This window comes from Pleurodeles waltl, chromosome 6 (genome assembly GCF_031143425.1).
Source record: "Pleurodeles waltl isolate 20211129_DDA chromosome 6, aPleWal1.hap1.20221129, whole genome shotgun sequence".
Classification (NCBI taxonomy): domain Eukaryota; kingdom Metazoa; phylum Chordata; class Amphibia; order Caudata; family Salamandridae; genus Pleurodeles; species Pleurodeles waltl.
In genome coordinates this window covers 1,640,956,956-1,640,984,773 of record NC_090445.1, presented here as the reverse complement: position 1 = coordinate 1,640,984,773, position 27,818 = coordinate 1,640,956,956, and the positions used below count along the sequence as shown (strand labels likewise).

At 41.3% G+C, this 27,818-nt stretch overlaps 1 protein-coding gene across 3 annotated transcripts in view; it reads right to left on the bottom strand.

Annotated features, from left to right (window-relative positions):
- The window catches only part of RABGAP1 (RAB GTPase activating protein 1), an 885,283-nt gene that overhangs the window by 371,205 nt on the left and 486,260 nt on the right, over window positions 1–27,818 (bottom strand). For all 3 annotated transcript variants that reach the window (XM_069241548.1, XM_069241547.1, XM_069241549.1), the window contains one exon: window positions 2,507–2,620. In XM_069241548.1, the coding sequence (XP_069097649.1) occupies window positions 2,507–2,620 (114 nt within the window). The remainder of the gene's footprint in view (window positions 1–2,506; window positions 2,621–27,818) is intronic.

Genomic DNA, 27,818 nt, shown 5'->3' with positions numbered 1-27,818 from the left:
AGAGTGAAGTGGAGTAGAGTAAACTGAAATGGAATGGCATACAGGGAGTTGCGTAGTGTGTCTTAGAGTGAACAAGAGTGTCATATAGCTGCACAGAGTGGAGAATAGTGTTGTGCAATGGAGTGTAGGGGCATAGAGTGTAGTACAGTGTCAGTGTGCTGGAGAGTGGAGCAGCATAGAGTGGCGTGCCGTACAGTGTGGTTAATGGTCATACACTGGAGTGACTTGTGTACAGTACAGTGCCATGGAGTACAGTGTAGCGGCACAGCATAGACTGGAGTAAAGTGTTATAGAGTGGACTGTCATGTTGTATAGTGGAGTGGGATGCTGTGTTGGAGAGTGTGAGAAACTGTCATGGAGTGGCATTGAGTGGAGTACAGTTTTGTAGAGTGGAGGAATGTACAGTGTGGTAATGTGGAGTGCTTTAGATTGAAGTGGCACACAGTGTGGTTGATGGTTCTAGAGCAGAGGGTCGTAGAGCAGAGTAGACTGGCATGGTGTAGTGTCATGTTAAATAAAGTATTGTGGCGTAGGGTGAACTGACAGAGTGGGATATAGTGGAGTAGTGAGTGGAATGGAGTGGCGTAGAGTACAGTAGCATAGAGTGGAGTAGCATGGAGTGGGGAAGAGTGGAATGGGGTAGAGTGGAATAAGTGGAGTGGCGTGAAGTAGAGTTGTGTACAGTGGAACAGCGAAGAGTGCTGAGGAGTGGCACAGAGTGGAGTGGACTAGCGTAAAGTGACGTGGAGTGGATTGGCATACAGTGGAGTAAAGTGGCATGGAGCGGTATGGCATAGAGTTCAGTGGTGTACAGTAGAATAACATATAATGGAGTGGGGGTACAGTGGACTGGTATAGGATGGTGTACAGTGGAATGGTGTACAGTGATATACCGTGGAGTGGCATACTGATGTTCAGCAAATTTGGAACAAATGTAAAATATGGTATGCAGAGTAATCTAAGACAGCGATTTACCCTGCCTGCTGCAAGCAACACAGGGCCAACCATTATAACCTTGTGTTATTTTATAAATCTGACTTAGGTATAGCGTTGCCCATCTGAGACCATGCATAATACAAGAGTAACACAATAAAAGACATATGGGCCTTAGTTATACATTGGGCCAAAGTATACCACAGTAACTCTGCAGTACACTGTGGTACATGGTGATGGCAAGGCAGTATATACTTGGCGAATGGCTGCCTTCACAAAATTAAAAAGGCAACTATATTTTTACTACACTTTGCCTCTGTTCTGGGTTAGGGCCATAAATACAGGTAAGTAGAAGGTTTTATTGTTGATCCCTACTTATTACCACTTCGTTAAAGTAGTAATAGGTAGTGAAATGTATTTAGATTTTGTTATATATATTTTTTTGTTTTACAAAGTTTACAGAGTACTGTGCTAGTACCATGTTTAACAAAAAAAACTAAGTAGCACAGTGATCTGCAGGTATTACCGCGGCACTCTGTAGTCTTTTTTTGTTAACAATATGTAAAAAATTGCAATTATGCTATAGTACACTATTCATGAAATACAGTGTGGTAGTGTATTTTCAATTGTTTAACATTTATTCATTTTTAATTTTAAGAACCACAGTACTTTCTAGCAAGTATTGTGGTACTCCATGATTTTTTTGATATTTCTTTTTATATATATGGAAATAATTTTCTCCCCCTTAATAATGTGTCAATCAGTATGAAAAAATCTATAGAACTTAATGCTTATCTCTACAGTATGTAAGGCTCTAACCTAGAACAAATGCAAACTGTACTTAAAACAACATGGCTGCCTTTAACTTTTGTAAAAGCAGTCATTAGCCAATGACATAATGCCTTGTCATTGGTATGTAGTGCTGTACATTTGCAAAATTTCACAAAACTACTGCAACATCCGATATCACCAAGTTAAAAGAACATATAACTTTAAAAAAATCTCACCCTACTTACCAGTACCAAAAAGAATCATCTGCATGCTATAATCTATGATACTACTACATTTTATGTAAATCCGACCTGGTGTTTGGTTGCTATGTGAGAGTACAAAGTCTATGGGAAAATGCATTGGTGTCAAAACCTGTTCTGGAACCCCCTTTATTTCCTCTGTATCCCCTTAACGAATCAACTCAAAAGTCTGCATCATCCACCAATGTAGAAAAAGAAATAGGTCTTCAACGTTTGGTGGCAACTGGTAAAATGGGGGGGCAAAATTTTAAGCAAGCAAAAATCTGAGAACTTCCCATCTCTCCCACTCCTAATTAACCACAGAGTAGCCACTGCCACTCTAATAAAATGGCTAACTGTGCCTGCTTTTGTGGGAGGGTCAACCCCACAGATAAGAACAGACAAGGAAGAAAGACAGTCGAAATTCAAATATTTCTGCAGGTAAAGACATGCATTCACAAATGAAGTTAAGGCCATGAATACTAACTGCATTTAAAAAAAAATTAGTTTCCTTTTGTAGCACATATGAGTGAATTATAAATATCACAGTTGCAATGCTGTACCTTGCATATTTTGTACAAGGAATCTTGACCATCTCCTCCGGTATCTTTAAAATAATCATGAGCTGGGAACGTTCGATTGATATCTCTTGTAATTGCACTGTCTTGAGGTGACTCCTGTGTGAAGAAAACATATCGCATTTTCATGTTACAACAGCAGAAACACAATGTAGAAAGACATATTTATCATTTTGAATTACCAAGTCATATTACTTGGTTTATGCTATAGATCAAAATATTTTGGGTGAGCAAGGATTTGTCCTGTACTGGGTTTAATTTGCTAGTTGCCAATATTTGTGCAGATTCAACAGCACCAAAGTTATTGCAAATGAAACATTTATTGCCCCTCACCCCCCATCCCTCCCATCTCCCCCTGTGGATCTGCTCAAAATAAGACATAACCAACAGAAAGCTAAGTGTCTACCAAGTCTTATAAGGTACCATCAAACAAATACAACATTTATTAGCAAACACCCTTTTTACCCAACCCTTAAAATCTGCTTCTCTCCACAACTGACCTGCATGACCCTGAAAAAACAGTAGGCTAAATATGCTAAATCTCTTCAATATCATGTTTAGATCCCTCAAGCAGTGTGAAAGTTTACTAATAAATGAAAAATGTTTTTACCATCCCTCCCTTTCTTTTATTTCTCCCAATTGGATCTGCATGAGACCTCATACCTGCACGTAACTTAGCACCCCCCTCCCCACCCATCCCCTCCCATGACCTCCATTCCCAGGCACAAAACGTGACATACCAATAAGCCTTCCATGCTTCAGGAAACCTTTGTACAGATTCTTCACACAGTACTAATGTTTTTTAAGCAAATGAACACTTGTGCCCCTCTCCTGTGTAACTGCCCCCCTTGACAGATACCCACAAGCCTAAAAATATCAAGTGAAGGCTGAACATGCTACGACTCTGCCAAATTCTGCGCCGATCCAACCATAAATCTCAATATTCGTAAATCTAAAGTCCTTTGGACTCTTCCCTTTATTTTTGATCACTGCCTGGCATTTTCACAAATCCTGAAATACGAGCACTGGGTGTAACTTGCTAATTGCCTGCCCCATTCAATGCAGGTCCAAAAACAATGTTATACGCAAACCAAAATTGTATTGACCCACTCAATGAATTGGCATAAAAAAAGAGACATAATGGAAGACCAATTCTTTCAAAAGTTTGTCAAATGTGTAAATTCATCACACAGTGTCAAACCTATTAGCAAATGATTATTTGTTAAGTCACCCTTGATGGATTTGCCTAAATTTACAAATACCAACAGTGATCTCAGCATGCTAAGTGTCTGCCAAATTTCATGCATATTCGTCTAACACTGCTAAAGCTATAAGCAAATCGACAAATGGCTTATCATTTGACAAGATATACAACAGGGTTAAACCATCTGGCATCTTTTTCCTTTGCTAAAAACTCAAGCTACTGAATGGATTTACACTAAACCAACAAAAACACGCTTTGATTAGAGTTCTTATTTGTATTCGCCGTTTGGTGTAAAGTGGTTCAGTGGTTTTGGATGTAAGCGTGGACATAATTTCCTATGGAGGCTTTTTGGACCACCCCCCTTGTTCACTTATTTGCTCGTACATGAAACCGCACGAAATCAGACATGGTGGTCCCTTTGCCGACTACACTAAGCAAGTGTCGAAGTTATAGGTAAATCATAAAAATAATTTTCAGTCGAAAGGGTAGCTGAGCCAAAATTAATCAGTGACGAGACGGGCCAAATGCACATCTTATGACCTCACAAAATTTATATAGCTACACAAGACCACAACCTCATTAAATAACATACACAATTCCAATAAGTACTACATTCATAGTGTTCTTGTTCATACTGTTAATGGTAATATATGTATTCTAAACTGTAAGCTCTATGACTTCTCTAAATTAATCTGTCACAGCTAGAGGGAGGGCATGAGCATTGCATTTGGTACAGATTCATGTCTGTTGTGTGAATTAGACTGCGGAGCGAACAATTAACACAAGAATGCGTGTTTTTAAAATGTTTTGTAAACATAAATGCACTTTTACTGTGTTTAAGTGAACCTCCATTTAATTTGTTTAATAAAACACTTATTAAAGTGTTATAATCAACCCAAACTGTAACTTCACTGACTGTAGCTCTGTTCAATAAATTTCTAGTGTTTTGTTGAAGAAATACCACTTGAAATGATTCCCTTCAATTCTGCAGCTGACTCACGCGGAGCATGGCCTCAAAACATGCAGAAAGATGGGTCTGGCTGCGTGGTACGGCATGAGGACAGGTCATTTATTCAATATGCTGTTGGCAACCAAACCCTACTTGGCATGTGCTTTGGTCATGCACAGCAGGGTTTTGCCACAAGGTCAGGTGTAGGGGCAAGACTTTTGCCCAACTTGCCATGGGCAGGCAATCGTGCGCCACACGTCTTTTGATTGACCAAGCGAGAGATGGTCCCTTTTATATTATTTTGCTTCTCAAGAGACCTGTGGCCCTTGATGGGCCTTCTGCAGTATAGCAAACACATTCCAGGGTTTGCAAGCCCATCAGAGATCCACAGTAAAGATCAGGCTGAAGCAAAGTTTGAGAACGTTAGAGCCAGACTGCAGATTCACAAAACTTTCATCTGGGTCTAAGACTCACCCCCCTCCCTTTAAAAAAATAAAAAATAATAATAATAATAATAATAACTGACAAACTGGGTGTCTCTTTTAGGCTATCCTCACCTAAACCAGGGGACCGGGAAAATAGTTTGCCTGCCCTCTTATGTCTCGATTTTGTTTTTTCAGAAACCAGGGACCGAACCCTGTGAGATTTAATAGTAGCCACAACAGATTTTTTTCCTCTCTTGTGGCCAGCCAACAAGAGCCTCTGGGCACAGAGACCTGGCATTGTGTGTGGACCTGGTATCGATGATGGATGAGAAGTTCTTGATGGTAAGAACGATAGAGAAAATCTCACATTCCTTTTTCTTAAATATATTTTGGAACGTGGATGACTTGGGTTTTCAGACCAGGACAGTTAAATCTAACTTGGTATCCATTTCAAGTCCATCAACATTTTCAAAAAGGTAAATTAAAAAATTTAAAAAAATAAAAACACACACACACACATATATATATATATATATATATATATATATATATATATATATATATATATATATATATATGTATATATATATATATATATATATATATATATATATATATATATATATATATATATATATACTGAGAGGTTCTAATCTTATCCCATGTTTGGTGTCATTCCAGTCAGAATTTTAGTCTGCAGTCGACAGCAAACATTCCAAAGGGAGTTAAAATAAAGGCTGGCACTATTTTCACCCTTCTCTCTTTTTTTTTTAAATCTTCACCAACCTGGCGGATCTGCAAGACATTTACCATGACAATCCTCACTCAGAACAGTTACTAGAAAGCACTGTGTAGATTGAGAATAAAACTCAATTAATGAAACAAAAAATTCTTCACATTTATACACTACATAAATAGAAGTATGAAATACAATACACACACAAGTATAAAACTGAAGAACAAATTATAGGCCTACCTCTTAAATCGCCATCTAAAAGCGTCAAAGATTAGGTAACTTGTTCAGTCATGTAAGAAGAATAAAACAGGACAGTTTTCTTCTGAAACATCGAGACCGCCCTTTACACAAAGAACAGTATTGGAACTATGTGAGCTAATTCAGTGGTCATAGTCTTGGTTCTAGTGGAATAAGCCTGCAGGCCCTCGGGGATTCCTGCTTAGACAATTTTAATGCAAAGTACAATCTGTTGTGAGATGGCCCGTTTCTATATGGCCTTTCCTTTCTTCATCCCGACAAACTCAATGAAGAGTTAATTGTCCAGCAGAAATAACTGGTACAATCAATGTAAAACAACAATGCTCTTTTAGGGATCAGTCAGTGGAGTCTCTTCTCCTCTTTGAAAGGGTGAGGTTGAGCAAAGAAGGTAGGCAAGGTGATGGTCTGGAGTACATGAAAGGGTGCCACCACTTCTGGAAGGAAAAAGGTACGCGTTCTAAACACCAGTCTGTCTGGGAAGAATTTGTGCAAGGAGGGTGCACAGAAAGAGCTTGCAGATCACTAACCCTCCGAGTCAATGTCATGGTCACTAGAAAGGCAGTTTTATGGTCAACAAATGAAGAGGACAAATGTGTAAGAGCTCAAAGGGTGCACACATCAGGAAAGATGCATTGAGTGCATGAGGGGTTTTGAAGGTAACATGCTGTGGTCCTTTGAGAAAAAGAGTCATAACTGGTGTTTTGAACAAGGAGGGCTGATGCGGCAACTGCAAGAATGCTGAAAGGTACCCTTTAAAAGTGTTGAAAGCAAGGCCTTGCTGGACCAATGATAAAACAAACAACAAAACCACATACAAGGGTGCAGAAACAGTTCTGGAAGCACACCAAGCCACTAATTTGTCCCAACAGCAGGTGTAGACCGTTGGTTGAGAGATGCACGGCTGCCAGAATGATATCAGACTTCAAGAGGTAGGAAAAAAACTGTCAACTGCCACTGCTAAATACCCATGTATGCATGAAGGTGGAGTGTGCACAAGTTTGGGTACAAGACCCTGGCGTGCTGCTGCAACATTAGTTACTCCCAAAGAGGAAGCATAATCGAAAGACCGATGCTCATGCTTAGGAGTTTGTGATCCCATAATCTCCAAGCCCAAACCAGAGCCAAAAGAATAACTTGTGCCCGGTCATTCCTGATCTTCTTGAGAATTCTAAGGAGGAGTGGTATTGGAAGAAAAGCTAACATGGATGCCTGACTTCCTTTCAAAACTAAACAAAACATGTCTCCGATTCGCCTTGGAAACTCCATCATGCAGAAGTGCTGACATTGAGTGTTCTCAGTAGTGACGCACAGATAGATCTAACCAAGGTTCTCTCCAATCTCTGGAGAGATCTTACACCACTTCTGGGTGTAGATGTCATTCAGGATCAGTTAGGTATTGACAGTGATGTTCGTCCGCTCTGAAGTTTACAGATGTTGAACCACCTGTTCCAGCCATGTCTAGAAATGCAGGACTCATGACCCCACGGTGCCCTGCTTGTTGAAATACCACTTACCAGGGTTGTTGTCTGAACACCCAAACCAGCCTTCCCTTGATAAAAAGAAAAAAGGCTTTCAATGCTAAGAGAATTTCTCTCAACTCCAACAGGCTGAGGCAAAGTTGAGTTTCCGCTGGAGACCAGAGTCCTCCGATATCCCCTCAACTTATTAGCAAACATAAGCAAGGCTTTCAGCATATACCCAGGCTTCATTAAATGGCAGCAACGGTTCAGATAAAGCTGACCCTAGTTGAAGTTTTGTATTCATCTCAACAGTGAGCAACTACAATTCTAATGATTCAGCAGTTTCCGAATCACCAATGGAAACAAAGCACTCTTCTCCATTCGTGGCCAAGTGGATAGACTTGTGCAGTTTTAGGGGATGTGCCCTGCCCACTGAGTCTAAAAATCTAAATACAATGCATCCTTAGTATAAAGAGGAGACAGCATTTTGTCCTTTTCTCATCATCATTGTCCTGAAGGATATTGGTCACTTGGACTGGGTTCAAATCAGAATCATCTGCTGATGATAACTGGAGGTAAAGGTTTGAGACTGGAATCTGGCTGTATAATCACTGGTTCTATGTCCGGCATCTGGACTGGATCTTCACCCCATGGAATCAGTGACGGCATGGAAGAAACAAACATGGACCTTAACACTGGAGAAGTCAGTAACTGAATCAGTATAGGCCCAGTTGTGGTTCCAGAGGGGGAAGACCGGGTCAGGGCTGAACCTGCCAGCAGAAGTTCAACTAGGGACCCCTGTGGGTCCATGATGCCCAAAGACATGCCAAAGGGAGGCTAAATCACACCAACAATCCACAGCATGGGCTCTTTGAAGTCCAGTATTTGCTCAGGGTAGATTATGTCCCCGGAAACTCAGCAGGCATCAGGATGCAGTGTGGGACCAGTTCAGACTCAGGAGACAATGGGGGAGTGTGTTTTTTATCCAGACGCCCTCGCACCTTATTTGTAGACTGAGTGGCGGGATGGGGTTGAGTCCCGCTTGACCTTCTTAAACTTATGACTAAACTTTGACTTCCTGGAGATTTATTTTTTTGTTGTAGAAAGTTGACTTTTCACAGGAGCAGGGACTCATGACTGCATTCAGGCCCATGACCAGGAATAGAGCAGGAACAATGCCTTCCGTTCCCAAATCATCTTAGGGTGCATACGAGTACACTTGAACCATAACACCACAGGCATAACTCGTCTGTGTCTGTGACCAACATCTGCTTCCTGTGTCCTTAGCATGGCTTTAATCTGGTTAGTTTTTGGTAGGGACAACATGCCCTAGTCAGTCATAAAAAAGGTCTTTGGAGCTGTCCAATACCGATAAAGCTGGGACTGGAGTTCCAGATCAGCGACAAAGGGCACAGAAAGAAAGGTGCTGAATATCAGCTCTTAGGAGTGACTTCACTTCTTCATTTCTGGGGCACCACTGAGGCATCACAAAGCCATACTCTGCCACCTACTGGTGAGCAGGAGCACTGGCACTGACGAAAGAATTCTCTGTGACAAGTTTAGCGCATTAAGATATACATAACGTGAGAAATCTACTGCTAAAAAGTATTGATCAGCTCCTAATACTGACAACTATTTAGCGCTTTTTTAATTTTAAGATGATTTAGGTAAATAAAATGGAAATACAATAATCTGTACTGGACCATGCAGTGAATAAGGGGGGGCGCATAAAGAGGCAAAAAGAGAGCCATGATTAGAACCATATGTGAAGCAATACTTCACAGCATAATTAAGTCACTACATGGCATATTCTCTTGCAGAGTTCAAGTCCAAGAAAAACATGAAAATGCTTTATACTCGGGTAATTCTAATATGACCCAATGTTTAGGGCAGAATCAGTCACAAATGCATATCGAGCATATAACTAAATATTCCAAAACATAGCAGATTTCCATATTGTCTACTCACAGCTTTTGCAGTGCAAGCGCCAGCGAACATTACTTTTTATACATATGCTATTTGGGTTCTTAGATAATTTGGTGTTTATGTATTTTCAGCATGCAACAGGATGTCCAAAACAAATACAGGATGAAGCACACATGCTAAATTTGAATGGCAAATGTATACCTAAATTTGAGAACATGAATCAGGTCTGGTAATCACAGTAAGGAGGTTTAGTTCTGTTTATCGTTTAACAAACGTTAATATTGGAACTTAGCCCACGCATACGTGCTCCCAATTATGGCTGATAATGGTACTTTATGTAGTGTGTCAAGTAATTTGCCAAGGTCACAAAGTGGTAAATGGGTAAGCAAGAATTAGAACCTAGTCAACCCTTATCAACCAGGTTCGTTACCAGGCTACATTATCTCCCAAGTAAATTGAAAAGTGGAGACGTCCCAATGTGCTGAAAGGCTGGACAGTATCAGTAATGTCATTGACGGATTGTCTCCCAGGTCAAAAATACGGTCCAGTCGGTTTCTGCATAAATAGTACATGCCATTAGGACACTTTTGCGCACCTATGCAACCTGGTTTTTATATATTCTAGTTGGGTTCACACATGCAGTGCAAATAAGCAGCACTAGAATTTTTAACATATGTAAAACCATGAACTAGTGCTACGTTAATACCAAAGTTACACCTGTCTAGTTATTCTTTTTATTTTTTGACTATTGATTGATTTCATAAACCTTTACTGGTATAGTGTTCTCATTCAAGATGTGTGTACTTGGGCCTAAAGTGGAGGAGTGGCATTGCCACTCTGCAGCAGCAAGTGATCACACATGAGAAGCACACCTTTACACTTTGGTAACTGTGGGGGAGTAACTGGATTCATGCATCAGGTTCATTTAGCCACTGGGATCTCAAGGAGTGCTAGTAACTTTGGTGAGAAAAGTTGCCAGAAAAATAATATTTGTGGGATGTTGAGGATGGTTTTAGATTTGTTTGATCTCATGCCAATTCACTCTGTTAGAAAAAGCAGTTTACGTTGGTGGGAAATACTTTAAAGAGAAATGCAGCCGATGAAAAAACAGTAACAAAGATGGGAAGCACGCTGTCACAAAACTCTGTTTACAAAGGAGTCTGGGCATGCAGCCACAACATTTGGGGTATGGGGCAACAACACTTAGAAATATTTTCAAACTTAGTACAAAGTGTACCAAAAAGTCCACAGGACTGAGAAAAAAAAGCAGAGCAGTTTCAGTGCGTCGTTTTAGAGTTCAAAGAACAGACAGGGCCAAATGTTAGTCATATTTTATACATCAAAATATCATGATTAGTGCCCTGGTGGGATCCAAGTGTGTCATTCGATGCATTGTGCCCGCTTCCAGCAAAGCGTCAAAGCCTGCAAACAAGCAACGTCATTTCGAGATGTAATCCATCCAACTGTTGGGAACAGCCGAGAACCCAACAAAGTTTGCGTTAACTACACCACTAAAGCCAACAGGGCAGAGGGAAGCAGTGGCTGTGACAATCAACCAAGGCGGGAGACCAGGGATTGGTGCTACAAAGCGCAGGGAAAAACAAGTATACATGATTAATCGCCCAAATGCGAACCAAAATCAAGGCATCAATGACCTCTGTAAACCAGGAGCACAATAGGAAAGCTGTTATATGCCGAGGAATCTTATTATGCGTTTACATTCCTGCCATTAACGTTGCTTTGCATATTGTACCGCTTATCGTCTGGAATGAATATCCTGAAAAATATTCGGGAATGATCAGGATCCTAAGTGATGTGGGACTACTGCTACAGGAAATGTAATCAGCTCAAGGCCGGTGCGATATTCAGGTGAAAGTCTGCCTGTAGAATGGGGAAACATCTGGAAATCAGTGGATAAACCATGATCCCTGCGTGTTATTTTTTCACATCAACAGCCAAGCTCTGGTTAGCTAGGCAAAGTTGCAGCAATACTATGCAGTATCAGCAATACATAGGCGGTATTAGGGTGCCACATTACTACTACGCTATTCATAACGAGGGCCAAAATGCATGATTATGTTCACGCTGAGCACCGAGGATGAATACAGACTGTAGAAATGTTAAACCATACTGTGAGAGTGAACTCTTGCACATTACGTTGATCCATGATAGCCTTCCAACCAGCAGATGAAGGCATCAAAGAAATGTGGAAAGGGATTTAAAAGTGAATTCAGGTACCAACCCAGATGTCAATGTCACAAAGTTTATAAAGCGCACAGCTACCCATAAGGGATTCCCAGCGCGAACAGGAACAGGAAAAGATGGGACACTGCTTATGTAAAAAGATATGTCTTTGGTTTGTTTCTAAAACTGAGCAAGTTGGGATTGGCTCTTAATTCAATAGGAATGGAGTTCCAGAGCTTAGCTGCCAGGAAGGCAGAGGATTTGCCACCTCTCCTTGTTCTATAAAACCTGAGAATGGCCACGAGATACTGATTATTAGACCTTAATCCTTGTGTTGTACAATAAAGGGCAATGAGGTGCCCAAGAATGTGTGGTGTCAGTGCATATTTTACTTTGTGAACAATAGAGTTTTTAAATACATCCTTTTTTATTTACTGGTAACCAATGCATGTTGACCAAGGACAACTGAGATCTAGGGATTATGTAGCAACACTCTGGCTACCGCATTTAGAATAATCTGCAGCTTCCAAATGACATTCTGTCTCAACTGGATTATGGCAATTCACTCTTCCTGGGAAGTCCAGAGTATGAGTCCTTGAATTACTATTCTCATTGTTTCTTCAGAGAGCCATCTGACCATTTCTTAAGGGCTCTTGTCACCTTCCTGGCCTGGAATGCCATCATAAGATCTTTAACAAAGGGAATTCCTGGGCTCTTAACCCCATCTCTCAGGGTGGGACGTTCCCCCAGACACATGGGCCCACTAAATTGATCTCACAAGGAGAGGTTATTTCCGATCACTATCACCTCAGTCTTCTCGCCATTCAATTTAAAGCAACTCTTAGTCATCCAACTATGTACTTGTTCCAGACCAGTAGACAAAGTATCACAAGTATCCCTTGAGTTAGGAGTCAAGGTGATGACAATCTGGGTGTCGTCTACATAAGACACAATTGAGAAACCAGCAAAACAAATAATATCCACTAAGGGACGTACATAAATATTGAAAAGAGACTCAGGGATCAGCCTTGAGGTGCACCACATTTGAGCTTATGACTGAGAATAAAGGACATTCTTTGACCTGAAAAGTTCTATTATCCAAAAAGGGTGACAGCCCGTTTAGTGCCCTACCCTTGATTCCAAGCGCTTCTATTCTGTACCTAACAATGGAAGGGATACCGTATCAAAAGCTGCACTCAAATCAAGGAGAATAAGTTCAGCCGACCATGGAGATCTCACATTTTCCGTATCTCTTCAGTGGCAAGTAGAAGAGAATTCTCCGTACAGTACTCCAGACGAAGCCTGCTTGTGTCTAATGTAAAAGGTTCTGAGTTTCCAAGAAATTAATCAGATGCTTATTGACCAATTTCTCAATAATCTTACTAATGCCAGGCAGCAAAGAAATTTGTCTATAATTCTCTGCTTATCCGGGTCTCGGGAGGGTTTTTACAGCAAAGGACTGAAAATGTCATGCTTCCAGAGGTCCGGTACTTGTACCTTTTCAAAAGGCAGATTATACGAGGTGGTCAGCGTAGATAAAATTATATCACCACCTGTTAACATATCAACAGGAGCTGGGTCCACCGGAGAACCAGATTTAATAGTAATGGCTACTTCCCTGACCACATTACAGTTTAGCTGGGGAAAGACAGATAGAATAGGCGAAGTTTGATTTTCTAAAGGACCATCTTCCCTCTTACCTCAGAAAGAATTGAATTTCCTCCTAAGGAATCGTAGTAAGATTAACCTTATTAGTGAAGAACTTAGCAAATTCCTGCCACTTTAGGTTTCAAAAAAGAGTTTACAATTGTAAAGATTTCTTTGGAGGCATTCAAAGACTGAGCAACCTTAATGGCAAGGTCCATGGTTCTGGCCTTCCTGAATGTGTACTGATAGGTTTTCAGAGCTTTTTTTGATTTTTATAAATAGTCTTTCTCTCATCATCATATGCACTCCCCATCCTTCTCTTTTACATTGTTTTTTAAGTTACCTAATCTCAGGAGTGAACCATGTACAGTGGCTCTAATCCGGGCAGAATTCTTCACTTTTCTGGGAACCAGCTTGTCTAGTGATATTTCAATCCAATACTCAAATGCCTTATAATCCAGATTGACATCACCCACCCGGCTACAGACCCTATCCATTGTTCATGGTCGAATTTTGACCATTGTCTAGTCGGTGTAGGAGAGGGGGGGCCTTCAGACTCAAAGTATCCGATTTTAAGATATAAAATCCGATCAAAATATGGTCTGTCCAAGGAAAGGGCAGAGGATCATGGTTATTCAAGATAGACTTATTAGTAAAAATGGTGTACATAAAATGCCCTTTATTGTGGATGGGAAGGATAACTTGCAGCAGCTGTACTGATGTAAGATCATTGAGCAAAATACGTGCAGATGAGCAAGAGGATTCGTCTAGATTAATATTTCAATCACCCAACAAGGTAAAATTTGCTGAGTTCAGACTCTGGGACACCACAATTTCCAGAATAATCTGTATGAAACCTGTGGCAGGATCAGGAAGTCTGTATAAAAGTAGGCCTGAGAAAGTGAAAGAATGTGAGAGCTTCATAGAAAACACTGAATGTTCACAATATGCAATCAGTATAGGGGTGGGGCTGCATTCCAAATTAACTTTAAACACAATAGCAACCCCTCCCCCTTTCTTTCCTAATCTGTCATGTCTTACTATTGTATAACCAGGGGGAAGCGCAGGCGCAACGTAAGGCCCACTTTCCTCATTTAACTACGTTTCCGTAAGGAAGATGTCTGCAGGTTGCAGGCCTTCCAGAAGGGCAAATAGCTCCAGTCTATGTTTAGGCAAAGATCTACAACTAATAAGGAACATGGTCCAGAGAGTGTTACACGAGCTCCTGGAGTTCGTATTTACCAGGAAGGGCAAAGGTTGAGGACTTTCAACAGAAATTACCCTATTGAAATAATCTGAGCATAAAGTATACCCACATCCGTGATATTTACTGGACACACTATTAGGTACTTACGAGTGATTGCATGCTTTCTCCAGGAAGAAGTTGAAGCTTTTTAAGGTTTTCGAGGTATAATTCAACCCTTTCAGCCCCTGGCCCCAGACGGACTTGCCTTTAGTGCACCTCTGTCCACCGGTCCTCATTAAGGGCGTGATGCAAGGAAGCTAGAACGCCGACCAAAATGGCACTCGCCTCTGGGCTGATGGGCAGGCTCTAGACACAGCCAAGGAGAAAGTTTCTCCTGCACGCCCCAAAACAGCAGGAGGGCGCACTATTGTAAAAGTATACCCAGACTCGAATGTCCCAAAAAGCCCCCGGTTCCTATCTTTCCATTGTTACCCCACGCAAGAGAAAGCCACACATGCGTATGCCTCAGTATTAAAAGAGACATACCGCAATTTTAAAAATGAAATGAGTGCATTTATAAGCATAAAAATTATTAAAAATTAGTAAGAAGCGTTTCAGACAAAATCACTCACAGTCCTGTATCAATATACACTTTGCATAAGGGCAATACCCTTGCAGACTTCAGTTTGCCAAAGGGTTCTTTCTAACAGAGCAAAACTGGTAAACCCAAATCAGAACTTCGATGTCCCGGTCTTGGATTTCAGGGGTCCAAAAGCATCACCTCATGCAAAACTACAAACCTAGACTTCCTTTCTGATCTGAAGGCCTTCAAAATGATAAACATTCAGTAAATGTCTTCCCACGTTATTAGTCTGAGGCTTGGCTTGTTGTGAATTATTTCAGTGCACACAGGGAAGATGGAGAATATACAATCTGCACTCGGGAAAAGGTGTAGAAAGAAAAATTAAAAAAAGGTTCTTTGGTGCCATAGTATGGAAATGTTCTAATACAGCGCTGATAGGGTCAATGGTTATGCCAAGGCTTAATTTAGGTCAAGGGATGGATTCTATTAAGGCTCCAATAATGCCACCCTTCCAATTGGGAGTGTTTAGGAGAGGATGTGGCGTAACAGCCAGAGCTGCAGACATTTGAGCGAGTGAACCAGGTTTGAGTCTCTGCGTTGGCTCAACATCCTGTGATTCCTGGCAAATCACTTAATCTCCCCATGCCTAACAAAAATTAATGGGTCCTTGTGTAAAGTAATAGGTGCTCATGTAAAGCGCTTCAAAACCTTCGGGTTAGGTTCATGCTATATAAAACCGCAAAACAATTATAGCAGACTGATAACATCATGGCTTTATTTAGGTCTAATATTTGAATATTCTCAAGCTCTGGATATGCAGAGGCTTGATTTAAGAATGAGTTCGGTCAAGGCTAATTTTCACATTACAATAGGACTCTAAATTTGCCAGCACATTCACTATGTAACAACGAAGATTATAGGACAGCTTGGGACAGATCATTGCTGTAATTGTATCACTGCTCTAACTGCATCATTGCGCTCTCATACTTTAGTTTCTGAGGCAGCATCTTGTGAATTGTGCTGGAAAGTTAACAGTGATGCATTCACACCACTTTACAACATGATGCTGTAAACCGGCTTAAAAATCATCTTGTGGTCTAGTACCCTAGTTGCAAACCGAGGATGAAGTAGATCAGCAGCACTATGGCATTCCCCTTTTGACCACACTGTATACCTTTTGGGTAGGTCACTTCATCTCACTGTGCCATAAGCTTCTAGTTTACTCTAATTGTGAACATATACCAAACACTGTATCAATGACTACATTTATATAAGGCAAACTCTACAAAATCTTGTCAGATTCAAAATGGTAGGGCCTACCTGCACAAGCAACTTTTGCTTGCAAGTTCGAAAGTTAGTTTACACTTTAAAAAAATGTACACACATGACTATTATTATGTCAGCAAACCTACTCACAAGGGCTGGATGTAAGCCAGAAGTGGCTGTTCTAGGGCTAGTATGCTCTGTGGTATTAGCACTCCCTCATGAACTTACATATTTAAGGGTATTCAAAAACTTCTCTTCAAACACATTTCCTCCCTGGAAAAGATTAACAAATTACCAACCTCTATTAATGCTTTTTCTGGTGGATACTCTACCTGCAGATTCCTCGCCTTAGAGCATCACCAAGTTACCAGACTGCATCTGGAGATTTCCCCATGCACTGCTTTGGTTCTATACAGCTGCGAAGTGAAGGAGCAAGGAATACGCGTACTGACATCAGTTTTTGTCTTCTCCCTTTCTGCACCTCAGACCGGACGCATGAACAACTGCTGGTGTAAGTGTGTGACTCTAAAAAGGTCCTAAATTGGTACTGAGTAAAGAGGCCACGCCACAGAACAGGAAGGCATGACGGAAATGAGAAAACTATGGTTAGAGAGTGTATACATCAGTAAGATCATTACAAAGCTAAGTAACTTGGTCCTCTGATGGATACTTCTAAATGCGGATGCTTCACTTTAGAAAAGGCGCCAAAGCAGTACCTTGCCAAGCTGGAGGGTCTGTTATGTGGGCTCAGACCAAAAAGGCTTGCAGGTCAAAGAGGATCAAACCTACTTCCTGTGGGACCAGGATGTCAAGGCAATAGTGGTTTGTGAACAAATGCACGAACGCCCACTACGCACCCTGGCAGATGTCAAGAACAGACACTCAATGTGAGCATTTTGACTCTGTCCTTCTGCTGAAAGGCATACAAGGGTCGAAGGGCAAGCCTATGCCAAAGGGCCTTGTCCTTTTTTGACAACAGGAAATATGGAGAGTAAGAATCCCCACCTTTATTAGAGTCTGGCACTGACTCTACGGCACACTTAAAGAGCAACAGGCGCACCTTGTCGGGGAAAATTGAAAAGGTAGGACATAACCTTTTAAAAAAATGTGCATGACCCATCTGTTGGAAGTGATATAGCACCAACCCAGGAGAAAGTTTCAGATCTTGCCTCACACTGGCAGGGAATGCACTACTAAGTGCAAACAAAAGTGGATTGTTGGCAGTTTTAGCAAGGCAGGAGTTGGAAGACTGGTACTCCAGCTGGCCCAGATGCTGCCTAAAATAAAAAAAATAAAAAATATATAATAATCAACCGCAACAGCCTTGAAAGCACTAGACTGTCTGCTTAATCACTGGTTGTGAAGGCTGACTTTGCCTCGCTGCCAGCCTTCTGGAATAGCCCCTACATTTCAAGGACTGATGCAGAAATTGTTTGGCAGGGGTCAACAGCCTCAAGGAATACAATGTAGCTCTGCTGTGCTTAAAGGACTCCTAAGCAAAGCCTGCCTACACTCTGAAGAGGCAAGATCCATCAAAAGGCATGTCCACTAGTAAAGCCTGATTATCTCCAGACAACCAAGTGGAGCTCATTCGGGCATGTCTGCCAAGGACAACACTAGTACCAACAGCGCTTCAATGGGAATTCATGGTATCCAGACCTGCGCAGACAACTTACTTGGTCGTGTCCTGCCCATCATGTATTGTCTCGGCCAACAATCCCCCCTAAGGGCCTCTGGAACTGCCAGAGATCTTGGTGGCTATGTCCTAATGGACATGTGCATACTACTCCAACAGAAGGAGTTTATAGAACACAGTGCCAGACTGTAGGAAGAAAGCATGTGTTTGTCAAAGGCATCAGTCCTTTTGGATTCTCTATTGGAAGTATGGATGGAAATTAGCTAGGCTTCACCTTATTGGTTGAGGTCTGTTCATTAAGAATATCTGGATTAGGGTGCTTGGTTAGAAAATCCAGGTCACCGGGGCCAGTCTATGACACGTGGCCACTTACCTGTTCACAAGCAGACAGAACATGATTTTGACTAAGTAGCCACCAGAGTATCCGTGAGGGTGTCAAATAAAAGTAAGGGCTCAAATGCTGCTGGCCTAGGCTGTAGAATTTCCATCAAAATATTTATATTGGTCTTAGTACTTTGGTTGCTCTAAAACCAATACTGCAAATGAGACACCTTCTTTTGCTGGTGATCCATATGTGCAATCAAGCTCTGTCAGGGGGGTGGGGGTGAGGGAAGCTATCAAAGCTATTGATATTTTGTTAATAAGGAGCCATTAGTGTAACAAGGGTGGAGCTGGCACTACTCCCCACCATTATCAATATCCTGGGGTTCAAACCTGCGAGGCAAAGGATCAAAGTCTGAGCCAAAAAGATAATGGAGCCTACGTTGATAGTTGTTACACAGGAGAGGTACAGGCTTAGAGTCAGGGTGCATGACTGTGGGTTGTGCTTTAGTAATCTCATAGCGTTGACATCAGTCAAGCTCTGAAATACACAGCTTGAGGATCCAACATGGTCACTGGCATCAGGGTGGTGGGAATCGATGCAGACCCTGGGACTGAAGTAGAAGTCTCTACAATTCTGTACAATGTCAGACGATGCAGGAGACGCTGTCACCGGTAAACCAAATGGTGAGTCCTCCGATTTTATAGCACCGAAGATGCTCTACAGGGTTCTGGGAGGGCAATGAAAATTTGCAGTATGGCTTTTTTGAGAGCCCCATCTGCTGAGGGATCGATTATGGCCCAAAAAAATCAGGGCATGTTTAAATCAACTGAGGAATCAGGTTCATGGTCCATGACCACCACTGAGTGCGACTGACCTATCAAAACCCTTGCTCCCTCTCTTCGGAGTCCAAGTGATGGGAAGGGTTTCAATAACCCTTCGCTTTCTATGCTTGCATTCGGACTCTGCATTATCAGAGGTCTTCTAGTGGGATGTGCTGCAGTACCTGGAGTGGTCCAATGCCCTGGAACAGGCCAGCAACTTAGAACAGGATTTACTTGAAGCCTGGGACTTCTTGTTCTGTTTGAGGACACACGACTTTGCCTGCTGGTCTTGAACTGCCTTCTGAAGCATTTAGGTACACTGTCACAAGACAGTCGTGTCCTGAGCCAGGGACCAAAAGCACAGCTTGTGCAGATCCATGACTGGCATCTGCTTCCAACAGTTGTGGCACAGTTTGAATCCAGTCTTTTTCTGCAGAGACATCATTACTTAGCACACTGTACAAAAGTTTGGACTCATAAACAGACACGCTGGGAGGGAAGCCCCGAATCCCCTCCTGAAGCAACGAAAAGGAGAGAGCTATTGTCAACCTGTAGGGGTGGCTTTTTTGAGACTCTTCTCCTTCACTTCCAAAGCAGTATAGAGGCAAAGAAGAGTGGTTAGACATCACCTGAAGGTGCATGGAAGCAATGCTATGACAAAACCTCCAGATTCATTCTGGCACTTGAGTGATATTTTAAGGAAAGGAATCTGCACATTAACATTTACTCATGACAGGTGAATAGATGGTCTACAAACGTTGGGGCTGTAGAGAACAGTTTACCCATGGGGAAAATATTTCATTATTTGAGAAAAAAGGAAATAAAAGTTTAAACCAGTGAAGTTTCATTCACATGGCAGAAACAAATGAATTCCCAAATGTTTGTTAGGAGTACACCTTGAAACCTACAACGGTTGCAGCTTCCATGCCTACTTCTGCAAACTCTTGAGAATTGTGAAAGTTGTAATTCCGCACCCATCCAAGGTAATAGATTGGCAGGCGCAAATATGTGAGTACCATCTATTTTGAAAGCAAACATTTTTTTATGGTTGAACACACCTGCAATTACTGAGTATATTGCTTTCTTTTAAAGTAAAATCAGCCATCTTGCTTCCATTTGTCTGCATGTATTTGAAAACAAAGAGCCTTCTTGAAGAATTATAAAGAGCCACCAAATTGTTACATTTGAACCACATGCACTACAAACTAATCAGAACTAAAGTAATTAGAATCCGTGTTTAACAAACCATGATCGAAGGAAAATACTTTAACATAAGAGCACCTATCAGAAGAAAAAAAAACAGTCCTATCAACAAGACAGATTTCACTGTCTAGGGCTCCTTCCAGTTAATCGGCTTACCCTCAATGTCAAAGCGATAGAAAGATAAAAGAAGTTATGGGAATTTGAGTGCATGGCATGACTTGTTTATTAAAGGTATAACTGTGCATTGTTTTAACATTTGTGCCAAGGGAAGGTACAGAATCGTACTTGGTCAGTTTAACCTAATAGTGAGAGCCAATTTTTCTGCACTTATTCAATGTATGGTCAAAAAAACGTGCGAAAGTAAATTTGAGTTTACTAGTATTACCACGTTTTGAACTTAGTGAACACTAAGCAGTGCCAAAACAAAAAATATTTGCTTGCTCCAAAGGAAGCACTGAAACAATGATCATGTATTTTGAAAAAATTTAGGCTTTAAATATCTTGTCATCGGAAACCTCGAAATGATTAACAGATGTAAAGATTCATGTGGTTCCAAAATTGTGAACGTGTGACTTGGATAGAAAAAATGTGAACTAAACGTTTAAGATAGAGGAACAGCAGCGAATAACCTACCAAACAATGGTTTACAAATAACAAAAATACAGTCGTACAGTAAGAAAAATCTAAACCACCTATTGCAAATTGCACGTTTAGTCGCCAATCTTCCTGTTCTCTTTCCCATCTCATAAATGTTAGTCTTTCACCTCTGCAGTCAGTTGCCTTGCTGTGCTGGCGTTCAACTGTATGCACCCTTTCTGCTGACCCCCTTTCTCATGTTCTCTTCCGCTGGTCTTTTCTACTTTCTCCCAACTTTTTTTTTTAGTTCCCCAGAATGTGCTTTTGAAATACCACTCTTCGCCATTCCACACCCTACACTACTTACCTATTATACACTTCTGTCCTTTCAGAAGTCTAAATGTTGATTATTTTTTTTTAACCATTGACAAGCTGTGTGACTTTACTGAGTTTGAATTGGGTTCAACCTTAGATTCCTATTTACTAATCTCAAAGTGTATATATAGTACACGTACAGATATCCTAAATGTAATATGCTGTTGAGTGTTGGGAGAGGTCACGTTGACACAGTCCTCCCTAAACAATCTTTATATATAACATGCTTTCTCCCTATGGATCTGCATACATAGTTTTTCATGTTTAGAAGTTATAAACAAAACGATAAACCAGCACCAGCGCACAACCTACTAAATCCGTACATAAACATAAAACTGCATTAACTGACCTCGTGAGTATGCCCTGAATTGACGATCCCAGTAAAGCAATCGTAACATGCAATCTATGAAATAGAATATAATGACTTGTAAAGTTAGGCTGCACCATTGTAATAACGGGGAATCTTAGCTTTGCACTGTACTATTAACGTGTATTTGTATTTTGGTACACTTTCTCCAAATGTTTTACTCCGCCACATTTAATTTTCATTAGCTTGGCATGGCATAAAAATACACGTAATGGTTACATTTCAAACACACAAGTTCAACAGTTAAAGGTTAGATATTCGAACATGACTTCGCCCAAAGTACTACTCAAAACCACCCAAATGTATCAAAAGTGACATCAGAAATATCATCCAGGAGCCTGGTCTAGTGGGTTACTGTGATCTCATTAAAAGCGAGCAGTGGACAACAACCTCTAAGTTTATTTCCAAGCAGGCAAACAATACAGATTCTCCTCTAGCCCAGTCTGCAATTGACTGATCTAACAATGTAGCCCTCCATATTGGCGATTGGTACATAAAACCTTTGCATTCATCTGCATCTTGCATACCATGGACCACTTCCTACTCAAAAAAATAAGAAAAAAAATGCATACCATTTTCCTTTTAAAAAACAGTCACAGACATGGTGGTCCTAGCAAGCCACCATCCCTGGGAGTGCTGCCGTTCCCAATGGGGTCGCAAATTGCGACTTACCTCATGAACATTGATGAGGTAGGTCTTTGGACCACATTGGGAACCACTAACAGTGTGCTTAACACTGTTGTACATTTTGTTTGGTGACTTGCAATTTGTGATTCCCAAATGGATGCGAACTGAGTCGCAAAACAAAAACGTATACATCTGGCCCAGTGTGGACAATGTGACAAGCGCTCCAATGCCGCCAATGAAGTTGCACTGTTGGTGCTGGAAACGATGTGAGCGCCATGGCTGCCATGGAGCGAGAAAGGGAGACACAAAAGAAAAATAGCTAGCCCACGCTGAAGTATATCTGCAATGATGCAATTATCCATGTAACAGGATCGGTCTGCAAGGCATGACAAAACAGCCTCAAGGCGGGACAATCGTAAAGCATTTACCAATTACATTAAGGGATTTTTGCAAGGCAAGCCCAAGAACAAATGAAAGTGATGAGCGTGAGGTGGGCGTGGTTAAAGCCCACAGACAGATAACATGTTGAAAAGCAGCGCTTGAGCGCTGCTATGCTCAATCTAAAAAGTTTAAGTACAATTATGGTTAAGAAAAGGTACAAATTATTGTTAGCTCCACAATCCATACAGCCATTACTCGCACACTAAATGCAATGCTCATGATATCATCCTTGATGCAACAGATGATTACTAACGCCTTAAATCTTACAAATGAGGTGTAATATCTCATTGTCCTTAAAACTATGAAAGAAAGGACTATGAAAGTACTACTATTTTGTGATTATATTGTACTTTTTGATGTCGCTTAGTGCATGGTTATAAGCAATGCAACCGTTGTACCAGTTATGGTTTACACAATTGTTGTGTGAGCTATGGATTGCACAGCCAACCATAACATTCATTTTTAATTTGTAACCATAATTGTTCTTTAACTGTGGATTTTTAAGTGAACAGCTGAGGTTTCTTTTAAGTATATACATTGAATAAGTGCAGAAAATTTGGCTCTCACTATTAGGTTAAACTGACCAAGTAGGATTCTGTACCTTATAAACAATGCAAAGTTATACCTTTAATAATCAAGTATTAGGGTGCTATTACTAAAGCTAACCATGGGTAACCATATTTTTATCTTAAACTTGGTTTGCTCAGTAATTAACTCACATTTTTTAAATCATATACCACATCCACTTTGAAACTCTATCCTACCCCCACTGTTCACAGCCTTTTGCCATGTGCAGTTGGGATTGGCAACAGGTACTGAGGCCATGCGTCCAACCCACTACAGGTGCCTAACACATGAAGTGCACAGTGTACAAGTGCAGGTGGGTAACCACAGAAGCACTTGGCTACGAATCCTTTGGCCAGATGTGTAACTCACCAGGAGGATGGTTTCAGTGCCTGTGTCCACCCTGCTGTGGTCAGATAAGTGCAGTACGAGTTGGCTGAAAGCCTTGGTCTAGTGCAAGCCTTGTACGCAACCCACTAGGGGTCGACAATCTGCTGCTGCGCACAACATTAGGGAAAAATGAACAGATGATGGACAGCATTTTCCCTAATGCTGCGCACAACATTAGGGAAAAATGAACAGATGATGGACAGAATGCTGAACAATGCAAACATTCACCCACCCAGTCACAAAGATCTGGGTTTAATCCATCGTTTTTTTGCCCGCCACCCCAGTTCGGACCCAGCAATATGCAAATCAGCCTTGACCCTGTTCCCAGTGGGAACCAACCAGCTCGAACTGCCAGATTCTCACTAGACCGGAAACAAGCATCCTGGGACTGGTTTTGGGGTATCACCCCTCACCAACCAGGCTAGCTTGAATCCAGTAGAGCAGTGAGCACGAGACCCACGTCTGGACATACCCTTCCCACTGAGGACAACAAAGACAAAAAGAGCAGATGATGGACGGAATGTTGAACAATGCAAACATTCACCCCAAAAAAATGATGGATTAAACCCAGGTCTTTGTGGGTGGGGGCGAATGTTTTATCTAAGCTTTTTCGAGTATCTCTACGCCGGGTGGTCAAGGTATGTCTTCACATAAGACTGGGATCAAGTCCTGTGGTTCCTTCCATCTGGCGATGTCCGTGACAGACCCGCACCTCGTATGCCTTCGGTGTCTGGAGCGCAATCACGACCCGAAGTCAAGCTCCAAGTGCCAGGCCATGAATCCGAAGGCTTTGAGGGAAAGGTCCCTAATGGTGATGGCGGCCTGAAGCTCAGCATAAGTCCTGGTCTCGGCCAAGAGGAAGGTCTCAGGATTGATCGCGAAGCCCCCCTTTTTGTTGTCCCACTCCAAGTCCTCAGGTAAGTTGAGGCATAAGAAGTAGTAAAAGAAAGCAAAACTTTCTTAGACTTCATCTAGTCTGTCAGACTAGAGACAAGGGAGCACTGTCAATCTAGGCCTCCTTCTGCGGAGCCTGTGTCTGGGCCAACTCCACGCCTCCCCGAGTTCGAGAGCCGGAGAGACCCCTTGCCCAATTTAATTATTTTTATGAGGCCATGCGCCTCAATTGTGGGCAGTCTGACTCTGAACAGGACAGCTGCCTGCCACCATCGACCAGCACTCGAGAAAAATCTCTGGACCTCGACTGACGCCTGGGGCAATTCTAAGCAAAGAAATGTGCAACTAGATGGCTCTATCAGATAATTTTATTAACTTAATTGAAACACGCATTCAACTCCATTTTGGGAATTATAAAGCATGACCATGATAACCGGTACACTAATTACATATAATAAACTTCTCAACACCATATCACTCATATCACGTTATGTAAGGCACACAAAATATAATATACATTCAAACCTACTGAATCTATGACAAACTATAAAAATGCCTGTAAATAAAGAGGTTATATATATATAATTGTGGCATGTAGTGCTGCAGATTCACATGCTTTGCATAAGTCCGCCATCTAGTGTTGGGCTCGGAGTGTTACAAGTTGTTTCTCTTCAAAGAAGGTTTTTCGAGTGAGAAGATCGAGTCACTCCTCCTCTCGGTCATAGTACGCATGGGGATGGAGTCCTTTGTTAGATCATTTTCCCGCAGGAGGGTGAAGTAAAGAGTGAAGAAATCTGTGTATATGTATGCGTGTATATATATATATATATATATATATATATATATATAGTAAGAAAAGAAGATGTCCATGCAGTGCATGGAAAATGTCACTTACCCATTATATATCTGTTTGTGGCATGTAGTGTTGCAGATTCACAGGCTATGCATAGCTCTTACGACATCTGTTTTTCTTCGAAGAAGTCTTTTCGGAGTCACAGGATCGAGTGACTCCTCCTCTCGGTTCCAGTGTGCATGTCCATCGACTCTACTGTTAGATTGTTTTCCTGCTAAGGATGAAGGAAGGAGTGATAGAGTATAAGAATATAAAGAGATGTGCCTGCAAATTTGTTAAAAAGTAATCGCTACAAGAAAGGCAACCTTCCATGTTAAAAATTGAATTTGACAAGAGTGCATGGGTTCAAAGGGTGGGCCCATGAGTCTGGTAAGTACGATATTTAAGTTCCAAGAAGGAACAGGTGGTGTTCTAGATGGAATAATGCATTTTAATCCTTCAATGAAGCTTTAATAACGGGAACTCTGACTAGAGAAGTGTGCTGAATAGTTTGTAAATACGCAGATATTGCAGTAAGGTGGATTTTGATGGATGAGAAAGCTAAATTTGATTTTTGCAAATGAAGTAAGTAGCATACAATATCTTGTATAGATGCTGTAAGCGGATCAGTGTTTTTGGATTGACAGTAGTAGACAAATCTTTTCCATTTGTTAGCATAACATTGTCTAATAGTAGATTTACGTACCTGCTTAATCACTTCCATATATTCAGATGGAAGTTTTAGGTAACCAAATTCTATGGCTTCAGGAGCCAAATTGCTAAATTGAGAGCATTGGTGTTTGTTCTGTGTTAACAAATCTGGTCTGTTTGGGAGTTTGGAATGAGGTACTAGAGACAGGTCTAGGAGTATTGTGTACCAATGTTGAAGTGCCCATGTTGGGGCTATGAGTATCATGGTCAGAAATGTCTGACGTAGTTTGCTGACCAGAAAAGGAAGGAGCGGGAGAGGGGGAAAAGCGAAAGCAAATATCCTTGACCAATTGATCCATAGAGCATTGCCCTTGGACAGGGGATGTGGGTGTCTGGATGCAAAGTTTTGGCATTTTGCGTTTTCGCCTGTTGGGAATAGGTCTATTTCTGGAGTTCCCCACTTTTGGAAGTACTTTTGAAGTACTTTGGAGTGAATCTCCCATTCGTGAGTTTGATGGTGATTCCTGCTTAGGAGATCCACTAACTGATTGATCTATTAGCAGAATAGATTCCAGGAATAGACAATGTAAAAAAGATGAATGTGATTGTGAATTGCCCATTTCCATATTGTCTGGGTTAGCAGAGACAGGCAGAGACAGTTGAGATTAATGTCTCCCGCCCTGTTTTTGGAGGTAATACATGGTCGTCATGTTGTCTTTTTTAATCAGAACAGTCTTCTGTTTGAGAAAGGGTTGAAACGCTTTTAGGACAAGGAACACAGCCAATAATTCTAGGTGGTTTATGTGAAATTGTTTCTGTTTGGGATCCCATCCCCCTTGAATGGTATGATTGTTTAGATGAGCTCCCCAGCCTATCATTGATGCATCTGTTGTTATTATGGTCTGAGGCAAAGGGTCTTGAAATGACCGCCCCTTAATTAGATTGCTGAGATTCCACCATTGAAGGGACATGTGCGTTTGGTGGTCCATCAACACTAGATCTTGAAGTTGACCGTGTGCCTGAGACCATTGTTGTGAGAGTCATTGTTTTAAAGGCCTCATGTTTAGTCTTGCAAGTGGAACTATGGCTATGCAAGATGCCATCATCCCGAGAATTTTCATGACAAATCTTAGTGTATTGTTGATTTGGTTGTATATGTGGGATGAGATTTTGGAAAGCCTGTGTCCTTTGTGTATTTGGATATGCTAGGGCTTTTTGAGTATTTAGAACAGCACCTAGGTAAGGTTGTACCTGTGCTGGTTGAAGGTGTGATTTCTGATAATTTAGAGTGAACCCTAGTGTATGCAGGGTTTCTATTCCATACTGAGTGTGTTGTTGGCATTGTAGAAAATTGCTTGAATTTATTAACCAATCGTCTAGATATGGAAAGACGTGAATTTGTTGTCTTCTTAAGAAGGCTGTTACTACTGCTAGACATTTTGTGAACACTCTTGGAGAGGTCATGCCGAAAGGCAAAACTTTGAACTGGTAATGTTTTCCTGCTATGACGAACCTGAGGTATTTTCTGTGAGCTGGATGGACGGGTATATGGAAATACACATCTGAGATCTAAAGCATCATGTAATCTTGTTTCTGTAGTAGTTGAATGACATCCTTAAGGGTTACCATGTGAAAATATTCTGACAGGATGTATAGATTGAGAGGCCTGAGGTCCAGGATAGGCCTTAGAGTACCATCTTTATTGGTAATGAGGAAGTACAGTGAGTATACCCCTGTTCCTTGCTGAGAATGTGGGACCAATTCTATTGCT